At 43.8% G+C, this 20,508-nt stretch overlaps 1 protein-coding gene across 1 annotated transcript; it reads right to left on the bottom strand.

Moving 5' to 3' along the window:
* Positions 1–2,064: 2,064 nt before the first annotated feature.
* mat1a (methionine adenosyltransferase I, alpha) lies at positions 2,065–12,497 on the bottom strand. Its single transcript, XM_036546888.1, has 9 exons — positions 12,231–12,497; positions 9,104–9,181; positions 8,412–8,534; positions 8,078–8,190; positions 7,179–7,322; positions 6,298–6,516; positions 6,000–6,182; positions 5,380–5,513; positions 2,065–4,392 (listed from the first exon to the last, which is right to left on the bottom strand). Exons 1-9 carry the CDS (start codon positions 12,307–12,309, stop codon positions 4,290–4,292), a joined length of 1,176 nt encoding a protein of 391 aa, XP_036402781.1. The 5' UTR covers positions 12,310–12,497; the 3' UTR covers positions 2,065–4,289.
* Positions 12,498–20,508: the final 8,011 nt, after the last annotated feature.

Genomic DNA, 20,508 nt, shown 5'->3' with positions numbered 1-20,508 from the left:
CCCTGCAGTGAAGACCTAATCCGTTACTGCTCCCTAGTGTCAAATGTTTTGAAATGCGCAGTGTTTTCAGTCGACTCTTTCGTCATCCAGGTGATCGACCATCTGCAGGTTTGAAGTTATTGTATGTTTTGTATGAAGCCTCGTTCTTTCAACAGTTACATGTAAGTTTGTATCACAGCTGTTCTGAATTCCCCGTAGGACAGAAGATCAATTTGTTGCAAAAAGCTAAAACACTTATGCCTGTTTTATTTTAATACTTGTTTAAGGACTTGCTGTTAACAAGTTCAATTTCCTCATAAAAGTGCCCTTAAGAATATAATGGGAAATATTATTTTATTTTGACAGAACAGTTTATTTGAATTCATATCCAATGTCACTAATGCTGAATTTGACTTACCAGTCATGTCAGCTCAACCTTATACAGTCAGCCTGGCATACATCTGTTGACAACCACATGCTCAGTTGAGATAAATATGTGCACACCTTGCCTTAATTTTAGGGAGCTGTTTGTCACCCATGTGCCCCTCATCTAATGAGAAATGCCAAATGCATGCTGATTGAGCAGGTGAATCACCTTCTGCTTTTGATTGCTCGGGTTTGTGAATTTAGAATTTCAGTTTAGAGCACAGTTGTCACCAGACATGTTCTTTGGCCTGGCACACAGCTAGTAAGAGGGGTTAGAATAACAGTAGTCTACGAGGGCTGCCTGTACATAGTAATTTTCTCTTCTAAAGTAAAACTGCAACTCAGTATGTCTTCTCAGAATGTTACATGCAGATATTTTAATGTCATTAGTCAACCAGCTTCTAGTGCCATAACCCACTCAAGTTTAAATCCAATGTTCAGTGTTAATTGCTACCTTGTACCATTCATGTGCCGTTCAGCTCTATGGCTTTGTATATTCTCAGGAAGACCTTACTTCACCAGCTCACTGTCAGTTCAAAAGAAAAAGTTTTTTGAAGTAAAAGTTGTTTTATATATAATGTCCAGAGTTATTTGTATATTTTATTGGAAGTTGAATTTATGTGTGCACAGTAAGTTTTTCTTGGAGGGGGTGTATCGTTACCTTTAAAATGTAATAATTTGCCATCCTTTCTAGGTTTGGGTATGTGTTTTTATGAAAGGTTTGAAGAGACGACTGTGTATTAGAGATGTAAACTGAATGCATTGGTTCATTCATGCGGTCCAACACGTTTCCGTTTACACACCCTGACCGCGAGGGCATGTTCAGACCGGGTTTTAGCTGTGGAGTTGGGTGGTGCTTGGCAAGGAGGGACTGAACATCATGCTGTTCGGCCGAGGGAGGGAAATAAGTGCCTTCAGTTAAACCAAAGACTAAACTCTGCTGCACGTGGGATGTTGTGTTTGTGGGCATTTTTTTTGAAGAAGGGTCCAGAGAGGAGGAAACAGAATGTTTGTTCCGTTTAAGCTCTGTTCATGTTTGCCCTCGTTGTTCAGCCATTAAAGCACATCCGTAAAGGTGGTGGCGAGTTGTCTTTCTTTTTGTGATGTGGATTTACACCATCACCACATCTTGTGTTGGTCCCTTGTTGAGGACCTATCGTATCCCTGCCCCCCCCCCCCCCCCCCCTCCACTCCATCTAAACAAGGAGATTCTTTCCATATACAATTTTCACTTGATCAGTCACAGTTGTTGGCTTTCAATTGCTATGTGTGGACAACAGTGTTGTCTGTGTGTCTCAGGGTGCCATCTGTACTGTGAATCTCAATGTGTTATCTGCACTGTCTGTATTGGGCTATGTGAGTCTCAGTGTGCTATCTAAAAACTACCTAAACTTGCCTTGATGGTCTGGTTAGATATAGATTTAAGATTAGATTGGTAAGGTAAACCACAGATCATTTTTCTGAGAACGGCCCTTGTTGTCCATTAAGTTGTGTTCACCTGTTCAAAAATCTGTGTTGAGATACATTGGTCTCACGCCTCAGAAATGCAACATGGCAGTTCTTGCATTAAACAGTGCAGATGCATACTAAAGTCTCCACCACTCCTGTGACAGAAAAGATGATAAAACACATTACCAGACTTAAATAATCATTTGATAGTTTTGATTGTCAGCATTTATTTACATTTTCAACATTCTTTACAGACTGGCGTGAGTTATGAGTACTCACGGATCAAACAAAGAGGGGGCAGAAATTAGCACCTTTAACAGCATTAAGACACAGCAATGGGAGCTGCAGATTTGCACTGTAAGACCTAGGTTTTATCTTTTCCTTTGCCTTCTCAGAAACGTCACATTTTACTTGCTCAGGGCGAGGGTTTTGGTGCAAAACGGTCACTCTAAGGCGCTGTGGGACCAACTTAGGGCTGCTACATGTGCAAGGCTGATGCGTGTGTTCACAGAATGACCTCTGACGTCAAAATGCTGTTCATATGTAAGTCACATGTTCTGCAGACACCACTGTCATGTGCTGATTATTACCTGAAATAAACAGAGGTGGGGCTTTCTTTGGAAGAGTTCACCAGATTTCTGAGGACTGCCATCCCAGGAGTGCAGTACAAATTTAAACGTATGCATCTCCATAGGTGGGCAATACAGCTCCTCCGTTGCGGCAGTCAGCGTTTAACGATGTGCTCGGTATACAGCGGCTTTTGCAGAGCTTAGCGTACAAGGCTACACTGTACATGTAAACAGGCCGTCTTTACAAGAATTCAGCCCTGAAATCATAAGCGTCTATTGAACACAGCCCCTGCATGCTAACAATCTGAGTGAACAACATAAGATAGAAGATCAAGGTTTAGTAAAATTAAGACACACTGCGGTGTTTATACCAAATTGAAATGTCATCTGAGAGAAACGTAAAGTTCAACGTCATCCCAAAAATATTTCTGAAAGCATTTTTCCCAAAATATAAAATAGTAAAAATGTGGTGATGTCCACAAAAAATCACACCTTTTCTTCACAGCATGCTGTAAATTATAAATATCATAATCAATTATGCACAAATTATGCGAGGATCCCCAAATACCGTAAGTTCAGTTCAAACAACAACAAAAAATCATTTAGCGCAACAAAGTGCTTGCCACATATGGCCATGAGATCAATAAGTAATCATCTAACAGGTTGAAGTCATCCTACCTATAGCTTTGTTAACATTTCTGCTTAGACGCAAGCAAGCACAGACCAGCCCAAAAGTCTCTGTCTCCATGGAGAAAATGATACTATCTAGAAACAGCACAAAGTATGCGTATTTACATGTTAGCCTGAAAGTAGTTCAAAACCCACAGTATGCAATCACACTTGTTGCTGATGACTTCCCCTGTATATGCAAAAGAGCCAATTAATGAGCTAACCCCTGAATTTCTTAGAAGTAGACAGAGAGAGAGAAGTAGATGATTTTGAGAATGGAACTCGCCACAATGAAAAATCAGTAAAAGGACGTTTTTGCCTGTAATTTTGTAATGGTATTTTTGAATTAAGTTCTTTTCCCCCTGGGACTCCCCCATCTGCATCCTGAGTTGTCTTGCGTTGCAAAAAGACCGTCGCTTACATCTCACATCTGAAACCCTGAGCTCAGCATTTTAAATATGTGTCTTTGCCAGTGCACAGATCACAGACACAAATTCAGTGGAGATGTGAGCCATGTAGGAAAGATGGCCTAAATGAAAAGCAGGTTTAATAGCAAGAGAAAAGTCCACACGGGCTTTCAGAATGGCATTTACCTGCGCAAATGTTGAAATCTTGCAAACGGATAGTCATTTAGATCTGGGTTGCTGAAAATGCAACCGTCCAACTATGAATTGATCAGAGGGTGGGAGAAGTAGTTTATCTCTGAGCCGTCAATTTCCCTGAAGCAGAAGCACATCCCGAGACATGAAAAATGTGAGGCAAAACTGGAACGTGTTCACAGCCTGTAAGCGTTGTAATCTGCGTGTGTTCAGTGTGCTAGTGTGCTGTAGCTGTCGCTGCTGCCATTATTGAAGTGAAATCTGCTGGTTGCCACAGAGGTACCACCCAATGTAAAAGCACAAAACCCAAACCTACCAGTGATGCAGCACCTGTTCAAAGGAACAAACGGAAATAAAGTTTGCATAACCTTATAGAAATTTGAGACCAGAAAAAAAAAGAAGTTAGACGCAGCGTAATAGTGGTATCCAGGTGCCGATTCATGGATTTGTCTTTTGAGCAGGGGATTAGTGAGACCCATCACTCTTGAATGAAATGTTCTGGGGTTTCTTTGTCACAGAGAGGGCCACTCCTCTCTCAGCGCCCTGCCACCCCACCTCTGTGTGAGGTGGGCGGGTGATGGTGGCAGGGTCACCAGTCCTAGTACTTCAGTTCCTTGACCTTCTCCCATGTGAACTCATCTCTGCCGAAGTGGCCGTAACATGCAGTCTTCTGGTAGATTGGCCTCTTGAGGTTTAGGTCCCTGAGAACAGAAATCCATCCATTACAGTTCACAAGCCTTCTATCTATCTATTACAACAATCCATTACAGTAATCAATCCTTCCATCCATCTCCTACAATAATCAATCCATTAAAATAATCAATCCTTCTGTCCATCTATCTGTTACATATTGAATCCAGCAATCCATCCACCCATTACAATAATCACAAGGAGAAAAGTATTTCTGTAAAACTGTATTTATATATTGTACAGCACCACTCAATGCATCCTGGATGGTCTTGGAAATGTGTGGCATGTTGTGGATTATGCCTTACTCATACCATGGCTTGAATGAATAACTGATTCAGATAGATTGAACTGTTGCGGTGTTTATCTTTAGCTTTTAGTAAACACACAGTTATAGTAGGAGAATGAACCTAATCACCTTTAAATTAGGTTTTACATCAATACACACCAACACTAGCTAGGAAACACAAACCAAGATCAATGCTTCCCCTTATCTTGAAATTCTTCTGATCTATCAAAATAGGGTTAGGAATTGTCTTTCTGATATATGTTTCATTGTTAAAGTTATTTCACATCCAAAGATAGTTTTCCAAAGATGTCTATGAAATATGTAATATCTGTGATGTAAGTTAATGCTGTTTCTCAGTGCTTTGCCCTATGGTGGGTTTGCTTTGTCCCGGGTTAAAAAGTATATTAAAAAGCAACTCCCAGAGCACCGTCTTCTTGTCTTCTATCATCAGTGCCTCAGGTAAACTTTTATTTCTGGGGAGACCTGGAAATCAGCAGCTGAGAGATGACTGACAGCTGGTTTTACAATGACGCAGTCTGAGCCCAGTAGCTGGGTCCGCCCGCTCCCTCTGTTACAGTGTGGGAGAACCTTCACCTTTTAGAGAACAGCGCTGAGGATGTGGTCAGCAGCAGCAATTATGGTGCCAGAAATCAAAGCTGTCAACCACTGATAGTGACCAAAGGCGGTGTTGTAAAAGTTTAAGGAATTTTACCTTACAATGACTCCAGGTCGGAGGTCGAAATTTTTGTTCACAATATGCAGAAGCTCTCCCTCTGACTTTTGGGAGGAGCCATAGGTGAAGAGGGAGATGGACAGGGGATGAGCCACACCTATAGCGTAGGACACCTGCAGCACAGGTACAGGCAAACCAGGGCTTTATCAAGAAGGCCACAGTACTGTTAGGACTGTTCTAGGAGACAATACACAGATGACATTTGGATGTACCAAGCTTTTATAATTCAGCCATGTAAGAGTTGTTAACTTAAAATTTGTACATGACATTATTGTCATTTGGCAGATGCTCTTATCCAGAGCAATTTACAGAGTGCGTCCAATAAAGTGGACAAATAAAAACTGCACAAATAGGAAACCACTAGCCACACATGAACATGCATCAGGACTAAATATAGTGCTGACATTTCATCAAAGGGGTTATGAACAACAACTAAAAGTAAATACCCTTGTCTTGAACAATTTAAACCCCCACCCACCAGAGCTAAAGTCCACAGTAGACAAATAAAAAGTTGTTTACATGTCCTGTCAGCCTTTGAACAAGGTAGTATAAACAGTGATATTGGGTTGTGTGCAAACAGCACCCCCTTGTGGGCTCACCTGCACCAGCACCCTTTTGCACAGCTTGGCTTTGACCAGGGACTTGGCCACCCAGCGGGCAGCATAGGCAGCCGAGCGGTCTACCTTGGTGTAGTCTTTCCCGGAGAAGGCCCCTCCCCCATGGGCACCCCACCCTCCATAAGTGTCCACGATGATCTTCCGGCCAGTGACACCAGCATCACCCTGTCAAATGCAACAGGAGACCTCACGGAAACTGGGTGGTGTGGGGTGACTCTGGCGATCTGCTTTAGGTGTTAACAAAAGGGGGGGTGGGCAGGCTCTGACCCTGCATCCTCACCTGGGGACCACCGATGACAAAGCGCCCGCTGGGCTGCAGGTGGTAGACGGTCTTCTCGTCCAGGTACTTGGCAGGCACCACAGGCTTGATCACCTTCTCTTTGAGGATGTGCTTCTGCTCCTCCAAGCTGATGGCATCGTCATGCTGCACTGAGATCACCACAGTGTGCACCCTCAGTGGGATAACAGCCCCATTGTCCTGGGCGTAGTGCACCGTCACCTGTGGGGGGGCAGGGAGAGGGAACAGAGACAATATTCATTTATTCATCCTTTAAAGGATGTTGCCTCTGGTCATGATAGACTCAAGGCACTGCAGTGTCTGGTGAAGTACCTGATACTGTCTTTGGTGATGCTGCTGAATTATGTAGCATTCCCTCTTGCATTTCACAAATTGCTCTAGAGGTGGAGGCTTCTTACTGGCCCTTTAAGTGATGGAGACCTTTTGGCCCTTCACATAAATTTTTTTTGTTGCTCATCTGGTTAACCCCAAGAGTTCCCAAATAGCTCCATGTTCTCAGCTTCCAAAGTAGAACTAATCTGAGTGGCTGAGGTTTCCGAAAGCCAAGGGGAAATGCAACAGGCCAACGGCCATTTCCCAGCTGCTGCCCTGAGGGTTGCTAAAGGGGTCATGGTCTCACATGGGGTAAAAACAGGTCATGACCAGTTGCTGGGCTCAAAATTTTGCTTGCGCTGTAACAACCTGTGCAAAGGGCACAGAGCCAGGTTCTCGGCCAATGGGAGGAACGAGGTAAACGTGCATTAACTAATCAGCTGCCTGGGGTCATGCAAGGGTCAGGACCGCATCATATTTCTGCAGTTGGCCCTGCGCAGTATGCTGTTACAGCCGTGCTTCCCTCACCGAAAGAGCAACAGAACACTCACCTGCGTCTTGGAGTCAGGGCGGAGCCATGGGATGGTGCTGGTGCGCCGCAGTTCGGCCATCTTGGCATTGAGCTTGTGTGCCAGGACAATGGTGAGCGGCATGCACTCCTCCGTCTCGTCGGTGGCGTAGCCAAACATCAGGCCCTGCCGAACAAGAGGCGCCCTGTGATGCTCTGCTGTGAGCCCATGAGACACATCGTCAGAGTGGCCAGCTGCAGTTGCAAATGAGTAACCGATCTGACAATCTGCGCACAGGCGCACGATGAAGACCAGACAAAATGGAGGCAGCCATCTTGGAGGCTGGAGTCCGTCACCTTGCATAATCTAGCTGTAAATTTCTAAACAAATCGAATCATGTAGTGCATTGTATTTCCTGAACTGGTGCAGGATTTGTGAGTTGTGTTGAATCCTGTCTTCCATTTTTTATTTTTCCGAATCTGTGATGAATCTGTTGGTTGTGCGGTTCTTTGCACCAGCTTTTTTTTTATTAGACTTGACCCTGTACTGTATTCTTTTGACTTTGTATAGAATGCTTACCTAGCTATTAATTTCCTTGTACTTTTTTGCGATGCTGAAGACAACTCTTTTCATGTGCATTTCTATGTGTACATTTCTGCTTGTTGTTTTTAATGTTCAAATTTCTGTGCACAACAGACAATAAAGAAATCTAATGTAATCTACTATTCTTGATCTAATCTAGCCTTTTTCATTTTTCATGATTTCCCTTTGGAAAAGGTTGTGGGCTCGAACATGCACTGGCCACTGAGATGAATGGACTCAAATAAAATTGCGAGCACTGATTTTCCTGATTGGGAAGTGGGCTGGTGCTCTCAGGTTGTCTTGGTCTATGGCTCTCATAGTGGTCCCTGTGGGTCCGCCCACCCAGTGCACCCGGCTACCTGGTCTCCTGCCCCGATGTCCTCTTCATGCCGGTCTATGTGCACACCCTGGGCGATGTCGGGGGACTGCTGCTCCAGGGCCACCAAAACATTGCAGGTCTTGTAGTCAAAGCCTGAGGGGGAAGAGGCAGAGATTCAATGAGGGACGCCACTCAACCCTGGGAGGGTCCGCCTCTGTTACCCTTGTAACGTAAGCTTTCTCTTGAAAAAATTCATTCCAGCTGCCACATTAGAAGGCCAGGGTACTCCAAGGGATCAGTTGTGTCCCAGTTTGGTAACCAGCGCTTTAGAATGTCCCACACAGGGAAGTGCGGTCTCACCCTAGAGCTTGTACCTTTGTCAGAGTTGTCGTAGCCGATGTGCTTGATGGTGTCTCTCACCACGCGCTGGTAGTCCACGTTGGCCCTGGACGTAATCTCCCCGCAAAGCAACACCATGCCGGTCTTACACACCGTCTCTGTGGGCAGCACAGGACGCTGTCAGTGGCGGAGATGGATGTGACAGAAACACATAGGCCACGCACCACCATACAAGCTGAATTACCCCCTGGACTAACCCTGTTTGCAGTGTTTAGCGCGTACCCCGCACACACCTGATTTGTAATTATCATGCTGTCATGCAGTCTATAAACGTAAATAAAACCCTGTCTTGGATACCAGAACGGACAACAGCAATAACAACATTGTAATTACGTTATCTGCATACACTAGCATATTTTATCTCTCACCCTATATGTGCATAATTAAAACCATTGTGATCGCTGTTCTTTATATCCTAAGAACCAGTGTCGAGGCAACTCAGCGTAGCACATGGGTGACACTGTGCTCAAAGTGAGGCCACGTGTCATCGCAAACAGTATTGATTTCCGCGAAAGTAAACGGTGCCACCGCAGTAAACCGTATCTGCCAACACGACTCGAGTACATAACACTGTGTACTTGACTGCCTCAAAATATACTCGATTCCGACATCAGTACAGGTAGTCGCTTTCTCCAGGCGACCTTAAATACCGTCTCCCCTCACTCACCACAGGCAACTTTGGCGTCCGGGTCTTGCTTGAGGTGAGCGTCCAGCACGGCATCGCTGATCTGGTCACAGATTTTGTCTGGGTAAAAAAAATAAATAAAAAAACATAAGATTGAGTGAGATGGCTCATTAAAAACCTCGATCCGCGTTGTTATGGCCATTGCAGTCTTGACTTTTCGCATTGTCAATATCAATACATATTAATACTAACGGCATTTGCTCTGAAGATTTACATGCAATCAACACTCCTGTCAACACGTGCCAAATACCCACTCAGCTAAATAGCAGCAGCACATCATTCCACAGTCAAGACAATGATTTATCATGTATATCCAACTGGAGCAGCGTGAAAAGCTGTTGTGGGTATAAACTGTACCGACGCGCTGACAGTTTCTGAAAGTCATTTCAACCGTTCACTTACAAACACCATTCTCTTTCTATTCTATACACATCTATACATATCTACTTCTGCCTGTGTGAATTCTGATGGTCTAATTTTGAACGCGACTATAAAGGCATATTGCAGGATTGCAATATTAGGCTACCATTGCTGCGCAGATCAAATGGTGATATTAATAGGGTCTATTTGATATTTATGGAAAAGAGTTTGAAAGTTAGGGAAATTAGTTAGATGTGTGTTTGGTTATTAAAACAGGTACTGACTGGGCTCAGGACTTGCTAGAGCACACTGTAAAAAAACAGGGTCGAAAGATCTAACAATCGAAAGATCTAACTTTTCCCGGAAGACAACAACATCATACAAGAATTTCCATTGAAACAGTTCTACGGGGACAAAGAGAACAAACACGGTAATCTGTAACATAGGACCTTGATCTAGGAGGCTGAGACAAATAGTTCTTTCCAAAAAAAAAACACAAAAAAACATCTTTTGCTTTTCCGCACTGAGACAGCTTTCAGCGTGCGCTGTCGGCAAACAGAATTGTTCGTCAAACACCGGTCCCAGTTTAGGTTTTCAAGCCTATGATGTTTTTCCATTCTGTGAGGAGGTCCCGAAATGACAGGCAATTGTCACCTGCATTCCAGCGTCCCCAGTCCGGACACGCGTTGCTCCGGCAGGCTACTGTGATTGGACAGCAGCCACAGGACAATGCATCTTGCCTCTGTTTTAAGCGCCATTCAAACACACCGCACGGACGCGGCTGAAGCAATCCAAAACGCCGGTTACATCAGGCGCAAACAATGACTCTGGAAAAACAAGAGCATAGCCCGCATGTAGAGTCTGCCCGCCGTTTGGGGCAAACACGGCTCGGCCTTGAACCACAAGCGCAACAGTCCCGTTGCAGCCCGCACTTCTTAGACCGCACAAGTGATAAATACGAGAATGTTTGTATATTTATTTAGTAAATAAAATAAATGGAAAAGTCTGGCGTGTAGTGCCACATTCTCCTCATATATCCACAAACTGGAGTAGTCTTTAATATGAACAACATTGTTCTTTGTAGTATCCTTGTACCTTGTGTGTCATATTTCCGTTAAATTGAAAACTAGACTATCTGCCAGGATGCAGTGTGAGAACGTTAAAATCACCCGAATGCGTATTATACTTGATGACTCGGCAAAAGTCTTTGTTTTATCTTTTATTTTATCATGCTATCTGTTTATTTCATACTGCAGATGTCTGTTTTTACCTTGTATGGCAGTTCCATCATCCGTAAGTTGTTTTTTACACTCTATACTGCAAAGCACTTTGAAGTTATTATTATTATTATTATTACTATTATTATTATTATTATTATGTGGCTTGCCATCATGTGTTTTTGCATGTTTGATGGCATGAGTGCTCATTCCTGCAGTTTCCAGCTGACGGGTCTTCATCTTGGTGCGAACAGCTGTCAGTCTGTGAGATAAGGGGAGCGAGGTCTGTCCGGTTCCCACGCGGGGAACCGGTGCGTGCAAACATCACCCAGCAGCACACCCCCTAAATAATCTGCCCCCCCCCCAGCCCCCACCCAGCCTCAACCTCAACACACACACCATAAAGTGTCGTTTCATGCAGTAATGTCACATAACACCATATACATGCCAGCAGTGAAGGTATCAAGTTTAGATATGTTTAGGGCCAGGAATAGGACATTTCTGTTTGAAGTGACTAGCTTCAGCCTTTTCCCATTTTTGTTTGAGTATTCTGAGCTAGCTCAAAACTGCTAAACACTGACTCAAATCTTCTTCCTTTGCCTCTGCAGTGTTTAGGAAGACAGGAACGCTGTGACCAGTCTCTTAAAATATGTTTTGTGTAGTTGTCACATGCAGCCGAAGAGGGCTGAACCGTTGTGAGGTGCTCCTGCAGGCAGGGGTGTGGCTCAGCACAGAGCGTTACGTTCTTCAGAGGGTGGTGGGGGAATCAGCATTGCTGATTGGATGATAACAAGGCTGTTGGATGGAGCCCCGCTGTAAACACGTCGCAGTAGCAGAGAAAACTGCTCCAATGAGAAAGTCCGACCCAGACAGGCGCATTGAGCCCAGATTGCTCGGTCCACTGTCTATGCCTCTCGTTACAGGTGTGACTGACATCACACCTGTTTAACAGCCCCTTTTCAGAGAGCTGAATCGTATTGATTTAGCATTATGGCTGTGTCCTGATGAAACTAGGCAACAGATGTATGTATGTGCCCCAATTGACATGTGTTATAAATTCAAGATGTAGAGGACAGGAAGCAGAAATAAGTGCTAGGCATATGTGTGTGTCTATATATGTGTGTGTGAGAGAGAGGGAGAGAGAGAGAGAGATCCAGTAATAGCACAGTGAAACCACACCACAGAAGCTTCTCAATGAAATTCCAGACATCACTGGCATGGCATGGATATTTGACACAGTTAGGTGCAGATGTCATGTACTACAGATCTGGCCTGTGTCCCATCAAAGTTGTAGCTTTTACCCACTGTGTCTGTTGGGCCTGATTGGTTTACATGCCACACACAGAGCAATGCGAGCCGCAATGGATCGGCTTAATGACATTGGCAGAATTGCACAATCCGTGCACCTCCATGCATGGTGTAGGAGCATGAATTCAAGCCCTGACCTGCAGGTGTGCAGCATGCAGGCTTTATCCCCAAGGTTCATGCACCACAGCTATTCCCCTGTGAGGCAGGTAAGGGGTCTGACTCACCTGGGTGCCCCTCTCCCACGGACTCGGAGGTGAACATGAAGGACCCATCATCAGGTGCGGAGTCAATAAGCCGGTCCATGGGATCGAACGATTGCACTTCAGTTGAGCTATAGAACTACAGGACTGGGTTTCCCCCTCTCCAGTGGCAACTGTGACTGGCCAAGGAAGTGCGGCTGGCTGGGTACTCCTGTGTGTGCTCTCTCTCTCTCTCAGACACGAGGCCCTGCCACCCGTTCGCCGACTAACGTGCTAAACCCCAGGACTCAGTCCAAACATGCTCCTATATATGGCCAAGGGAAAACACACACGTGCGTCATGTGAACCAGTGGGCCAGACCATTCTGGGAGAGGGAGGGAGGGAGAGAGAGGGAGGTGATTTCAAACTTTTGGGAGTGTTTCTTTTTTTAACCCTTTGTGTGCCACTCAAGCCCCCCTGGATTATGGCTGTCTCTGAGAGGGACTGGAAGTCCCCACTGCTGTTGAATTATGGGGGGTGGAAAAGAGTGAGACTTTAGGGGTGAGCGCTCTCTCTCTTTCTCCATGGGGCCCTCCCACCAGCTGCCCTGCTGGACTAGCCTTCCCCTGTGGCTGGAGTAGGGTTGCTCCGCCTGTACTCCCTCACTGCCTGTAGCATGGAGAGAATACTCTGATAACATAATGCAATACATCTGGTCACATGCATGCCAGCAAAATTACATCTGGTCACATATGGGAGTCATGGTTCATCATAGATGTTGAACTGCCTTAATTCGAAAATCGAAAGGGTGGGAAAGCTGCCTGAACTTGCACAGGAGATGGAGGGAGAGGTTTGCAGTTTCACGGCAAAATTGAGTGAAGTTGGCACTTTTGGAAGGGGAGAGTGAATAAATTGTCACCATTTCCTTCCAGCCAATCAGTGCCCTATTCTGTGCAGTCGAATCAGTTCAGTATAGCTGCCCAGTGATGGTAAAGATCTCATTGTGTAATAAAGTACAAGGGCTTGAAATTCAGAAGCTCATATGCTTCCACTATAGGAGGTGACATCACTCACTAGAGCCAGGACAAGAGTATGTTACAGTACAACTGCTTAGCAGGTGGTCTTATCCAGACTGGCATCCTTTGCTTGCAGTTTTTACATGTTATCCATTTACACAACTCATTGCGGTGATACCTTGCCAAAGGGTACAGTGAGCTCATAGGACCAATCACATCTCCCACTGGAAAGGGTTAGGGCCAAGGATACACAAATGGTTGGGAAACAAAACTGTGAGATCATTTGTCCACAACAGAACCAGGTCATCTACACAAAAAGTACTTTTGCTGCAAAAACGCCTGGGTTTAATTGCAGCGCATGCTGCCATAACTTAACAAGACCTCTGCAGGCCTGTTGTGACAACCTGGGTGCCATCATCTGCTTGCCTGAAAAAATAGTTTATATTTCATGGCTCTATAACCTCGATACTTTATTTTAAATCTTCATCATGGGCAGATTTTCTCTTGTTTTATTTATGATTCAAACCTAAAAATAACAAAGCCTTTTCTGATCATGTTTACCTTCAGCAGTTTAAAAGTATGATCGTGTGTGTGTGTGGATGGAAAAGCATTGAATAGATGTTAAACTGCTTAATTGGTTAGCCACCCCCACACCAAACACTCACAGCTCACTCTTCATTATAAAAATGTAAGGTGAGCTGTGAGAACAAAAAAGAAAGGTTATACTCTTCATTTATTCTGCTTTTACCCCTTGGTTTTACTCCTTGATTCTAGCCACTTGCTTCTTTTAAACTATCTTTTTGGATGTCTCCATTCCTATTTTTTTTAAGAGAACATTGTATGTGAAAAGCACTGGCCAACTTCTTCAGAGTGCTATGATGCCACAGACAAACATGTGGGGTTGCGTTTAGGTTACCCCTGCTGCTGGGGCAAACAACGGAACTGCAATGCGCTTTGGCAAAATGCTGATTCCATCAAATCCCCCCTTCATATGGAAAGAAGATTTCACGCCCCTGACCTGTCCCCCAAACTGCTGACTAACAAGGCTGGTGTAAATGTGTTAAGAGAGGATTCCCTGTGTGCCTCCTACAACTTAAACTTAACACCTAATTTCATGAACCTCCTTTTCAGAACAGGTTAAAAGCAATTGTGTGTGGGCTAAATGTCTGCACCAGCCATAGGCTCACGAGCCTCACCTGTCTACTCAACAGGGATATTAAATACAGGTTTGTGGCTGGAGAGCAGGAATTGCCTTTTTCAGCAACTGCTTTGGTTGTGGCTGTGTTCTGACTGGTTACTTTGCTTTTTGTTGTGTTTAACAAATTATAGAATAAGTTTTGATTATTGTGCTGTTTCCCTTCTGTTTGTTTTGTACAATGAATTAGCCAACACTGTTACAACAATATATCTCAGTATAATAAATGCATTGGATATTCAAATTCAGGAAACATTTAATAATTTGACAACCCTTTGGCAATGACACTTGTAAATTCTTGCTTGCCCTTCTGGGTCTGGTTGGCCATGCTTGCATAAAAGAGTTTGTCTCCTTATGGTTGTATCCGTTTGTCTAAACCAGCAAGCCCTAGAACTTTGGTCGCTTGTACACATTGGTCCAACCTGAAGTTACTGCTTGTGTTAGGCTTGGCACCTCTGCCTTTGACCAGACAAACAACACCAGAGATTACCAATTAATTGATAGGCGGCCCATGCCGCTGTCACAGCAGCAGTTAATGACTGACAGGAGGGCAGAGAAGGATGGAGGCAGATGAGCTGTTCCACCACTGACAGGAATGTTCTGGATGGGAAGAAGAACAGACTGCATCAGTAGCTCAGTGTATCGACCAAGCCACGGTGTCACTGTGCCAACGGGTCAAACAGCATGAGAGGACATTTATTTAATTGTGGTATAGGAACTGGCTGATTGCCACGGTCACATAAATCCCAGCGGCTGTTACAGAGGTGATCTCTGCACTTGCACAGGAGCGTTGGGTTTAGTGAATGCAATCCTCTGACGGCTCTCACACACCTGCAGCAGTTTTTTGTCACACCACAAGCTCCACAGTGTACCAGTGTCAAGCAACTGCCAATTGGAGGATATGTCTCCATTAACATTGGCAGCCCATAGCTGCCTGGTGAGCTGCAGGGTGCCTAAGAGTGAGAATTGGGAGCCATGCCAGCAAACCGATCCCAATTTGTCCTGCAGCTCTGGGATCCCAGTCATTGTTGGCTGATGATACAGCTGGGATCCAGCCCCAGTCTGCAGAGCTCATGCATTCGGAATGAATGCCTTAACTGACTGCACCCAGGGGATGCTTAGTCTAAGATTATGTCTCTGCAGTAATCATCTCTGGTTCTGTGGGTCCACGGCAAGAGCATTCCTAGTATAAAGTGCATAGAGATATAGAGAATACAGAACCTTTGGTATACTGAAGAGTACCATGTGACTACTATTATCCATTAACAGGCAATGGATGGTAACAAACTAAGGCCTTAGAAGGTATGGGTAATTGATTGAACAGGTTGACCTCTGATCTCCTTTACTTTTAAAGTGGAAGGACACAGAGAACACCTTTTTAGAAAATTGCCTGGGGACAAAACAAAACATCCCATAAGTTACCTAACACTTAGGGCTTAAGAGCCAACACTGTGGCGCTGCAGAGGTTCCAACAGAACCTATAACAGTGGGTTTGAGACAACTGTACGGAAGAGACAACGACTCAGTCAGTGAGTGAAACACTGGCATGACCCAGGGCAATCACTGAACTTTTACTGGGAGTTACAGGTGCCTCCTGAAATTAAACAAAGAGGTAAATAGAAGGAAGGGGTGAAGCAGGCCACTGCTGTTGATCTCCGGTTATACATTTGCACTGCTAGTGACATAGTCACCCAGTTCCTCTTGTTTCACCTTTGAGCGGCTGGAGTTAGCTAACCCTGGATCAGGAAACTGCCATACGCCGAAACCAAAGCCACCCCAATTCAACCTTACAGTGGTAATATACCACTGTATCACCAAAGGCACATGTCCTGGTGGTTGCAGAAGAGGTGAAATTCCCATTGAGCAAGTTCAGGTGGAAGACAGGTGGCATCTTGAAATGGAACCAACTGCATGTGGACTAAGTTTCAAGCCTGCAGAGGGTATCTCTGGTGCTCCACTCTGTCTGTTTGTGTTCCCCCAGTAAAACTTGACTGAACAGGATCTGATAGCTGGATAAAGGGCCAAACACAACATACCAAAGGTTATTACCACCTGTTGCTTTGCTTTAGATCAAGGTTGATCCTGACCTCAGCCAGTCCAGGGTGTGTTTGCTTGATTATGAACCAGTCAGTTCCAGCGTATGGCTACTAAAATGTCCAGGTAGTCTAGGTCAAGGCCACACATGCACATGCACACACACATACACACACTAAGTACAGAGAGAGACTAGGAACTGAGAGAAAGGAACAATACATTTCTGTCAGCTGCAAGACACACAGAAAAATTCATTTCTGTACAAACGTTTTCCCCAAAAGTGTCCTCCTCTTATTTTTGGTTCATCATTTTCATTTGCAAAATGTTAAAATACCAGCATCTGTGTTGTATTCAGAAAGGATTAAGAGATAACATTGATTGTTTTTGATCTAACAGTAGGGGTGCAGAGTGATTGAATCTACCCATGACCTATAGCTGCTGAAATAATCTAGCACCAAACAGAAATTAGTGTAGTTACACCACAGAGCTACTGAACGCAACTGCAATTTAATGGAATATTTCTATGCTGCACTAACCCTTTGGCTGTGCTGGGACTGCGTGGTGGTCAACACAACCTGTTTTGAGGCCTTCTTTTTCCCTCGTTCCATGCCCTTTCATGATTGGCTGTAGAGGGTGGAGGTGTGTACAGGAGTAGCCAATGGCTGGGGGGAGAGTGTTCACAACAGTGGGTGGGAGGGGGATCCCCACACCTGATTGGTTGCCTCCCCCCAAACACACCCCATGACGTGTTTGTCTGCCCAAACAGGACTGCTGCAGAGGATCTGGAGCGAGGGGCAGCAGGGAGGGTGGGGTCAGAGCCCAAATTGGCCAGATTTTTCAAGACCCGGGGTGAACCATGCAGCTGGAACACAATGCCAACACGAGTTTGACATTAAAGGTAGCACCGGCTGGGTACTTGAGCGGTGATCCAAGATGTGAATCACTCTCTCATACCATACACCTGAGTAAATCATAAATCAAATTCTGACAAAACAAAAAAAATCCAGCCCCTGAGGGTGGAGCTGATCCTCTGAAACATCCACAGACTTAACAGCATGAAAGAAAGATCTCCTTGGGGGGGTAGGGGGTGGAGATTTCTGGTACAAACATGTCTGCACTGTCACCAGATAGCTCAAGATGAAAGCATAAGCCAAATGTCAGATACGTCTGATCATCACCAAAACAAGTTCCACAAGGCAGTGACACACACAGGTGCTTAATAATCTTAATATCAGGGAATAAAGAGATTCTTCTTTTACAATTTTCAAACTTCGCAAGATGATCCTCAGTTGCACCATGATTGCAGGAATTTGAGGAATTGGGGACTGTTATTTAAAACATGACACCACATGAAGCTGCAGCTGTTTCTTTTTTTAAGGTATGGGTATTTCTGGCACTGACCCAGAGTAACCCAACAACCTCCCACAAATGGGTACAGATCATCCTGTTGTGTATAAATGTTGTTTTTTGTGACAGAACTGTGCCTCCATGCCAAAAAATAGACATGTCAACACATGGCTTTATGCTAAACAGTTCCACAGGGTAAACTGACAAGGAAGCACTGAAATGGAGAGGGAATCTGCATCTGCTACAAAATTTATGTCCTTTGTCCCTGGGTGGAATTTTCTGTTCTTAATATGGGTTTGTAATGCAACACTGGGCAGTGAAATTATAATCAACAACTTCCAATGAGAGGAATATGTAATACTAATGCTAATGCTAATGTTAATACTAATACTAGCGCAAATAGTAATACTAATATTTATACTAGTGCTAAACCTAACATTAATGCATATAGTAATACCAACAGTACCAAAACCATACCATCACCAGTAGTACAACTACTCACATTAATACCACGAAACATTAATACCACAAAACAGCTACTGCTTCTGTGACTACTAATAATAACATCAGTTACAATCTGTGTTAACATCTGGATTAGACAGTAAAATAAAATGTTGGGTATGTGGAGGTTTATTGCATGTGCATTATATTTGGAATGATACAGTCAATAAGTTGTACTTACTGCTTTGCACTTACATGTCAATCTAGGCACACCTTTGTGATCCCAACACTATGTGTGATCTCAACACTGTTTAGCACCGATGCTTGTTCATATGTAGTTAGTGCTGTGCTGTTTGTGCAAGTTTTCATGCCACTTTATTAGATCCACTGTTGCTCTGGGTAAGAGCGTCTGCCAAAGGACAATACTGTAATGTAATATAGCGTAGAGAGCACTATACAAATGACTAAAGACCAAAAGCTGTTAAATTGCTCGTTTGTGGTGTGGAGTATGCATATATGTGAGTTGGGGGGGGGGGGGGGGTTGAAACCCTGGAGAGGGTGTGGGCTGGTACATGTGCCTAAATTCACAGAGCCCATCTGCTTCAGTGCACCACTTCAGCTGTGGTGCGGTATGCAACAGCTGTGAGCACTGCACCCAGTTGAGGGGTATTTTTCTTGCAGCCAACCAGGGAGGTAGTAGCAGGGTATCGCCTCAACCAAGATTTCATCATTCACTTGCTCCTGGTCCTAGAAATGAAAACCTCTACCAAAACAAAGTTGATGTTTACAAATGCCTCTACTCCATTAGAGTGTTTTTATTAGTCAGTCATGAACGGTTCATTCATTTTTGCTTTTTAACTTCATTGCACTATAGGTAAAATAACTGCACTGCAATGAAGTTCAATAAATATGTTTTCAAAATCTATATCTCTCACACCTTCCCTCATGTTGAACCCTAGATCTGAGAAGAAAATACAAAATTCATATTATGGATGTTATTTAAAGTGACTTGGGCTTTACAGACTTCCAAGAAGCATTTATTCTTTTTATTTTTTTGCACACTGATACGTATGTTTTGATAAAGAGTGCATGCTGTCACATGTATTATGCTGTCTAGGTGATCTGAGGTGATGCGCAGCAATGGTTATGTAAAGGCAATTACATGCTTAAAAAAGGAGAATGCAAACCCTTGAGGGTAATCTGATTCACAAAACAGAAGTAATTGATGCGCGTGTGCCAGATCTTAGTCTCGCGGTTTGTAGTTCAAATGAGGACATACCCATACATTGTCCATTACTGTTTCTACAGTGACACAGTAATGATGCTCTAGCCATACAACAGCATGTTAGCTCTTTTTTGTAGCCTACCAAGATTTGTTTTTCCAAAAGTTTAATTGAAATGATTATTTTGCCAGTTAAGATTAAGCCAGTCAAGCTATTTTTTGCAAGCATATAACTCAAAGTCAAGTTGAAAGTCATCAATGAAAGTTCACAGGATATTGTCTTAGAAAAGATACTGTACTCTTATGGTTCCTAATGGTATTGAGCATCCCTGTTTTCACAAATAGCTTGGCCCTGCAGTGTGTCATATTTGGCTGCATGACAGATTATCTCAAAATGTTTGACTGTTATGGTCTGCAGTGTGTGGAGCACTAAGGTGCAAGGCTCCAAAAGAAGATGGCTTGATTTCCAGGTGGGCCACTAATGTTGTACCCTTATACTTAAAACTATTTGCTTATGAATGTACAAACTGTGTAAGGGACCATTTTGCAATTAGTATTTTTTGCTGTTTATTATGAAATAGGTATGGGTTGGGATAAGATATTTGTGTAATTTATTCTGTAACTTAACAAATGTTTGTAATTTGAATGTCTTTGTGATTCGCGTGTGTGTGAACTTTGACTGGAAATCCTGTACACCTGTAGAATTGAAAATTGTCCTTCTGGTGACACCGTAGTTTTTGCATCAGGTGAGATGAGCTTTAAAAGTTGGCTGGCGGGTCTGAATGGTAGATGCTGATTTGTTTGGGCCTACATTATTTCTATGTGGATTTGTACTTTGTAAAACTGAGTGTAATTGACGCACATTTAACAACGGAAGAAAGGATTATCATATTTTTAGTTTGCATTCCTTGGTGAGCGCAGCGAGGTATGACATTTATTCATTTCATAAAATGTATAACCATGGAAACGTGTGAATGATTTTATTGTTGTACAATGTAGCTAAACGTTGCCGCTGTTGATATTTTCATATAATGAGTTTGACTGTGGAACAGGGTTGTGAAGTTTGTC

The sequence above is a fragment of the Megalops cyprinoides genome, chromosome 15, assembly GCF_013368585.1.
Source record: "Megalops cyprinoides isolate fMegCyp1 chromosome 15, fMegCyp1.pri, whole genome shotgun sequence".
Taxonomy (NCBI): Eukaryota; Metazoa; Chordata; class Actinopteri; order Elopiformes; family Megalopidae; genus Megalops; species Megalops cyprinoides.
Note: the sequence above shows the minus strand (reverse complement) of the source record. Positions and strands in the feature narration are given on the sequence as shown.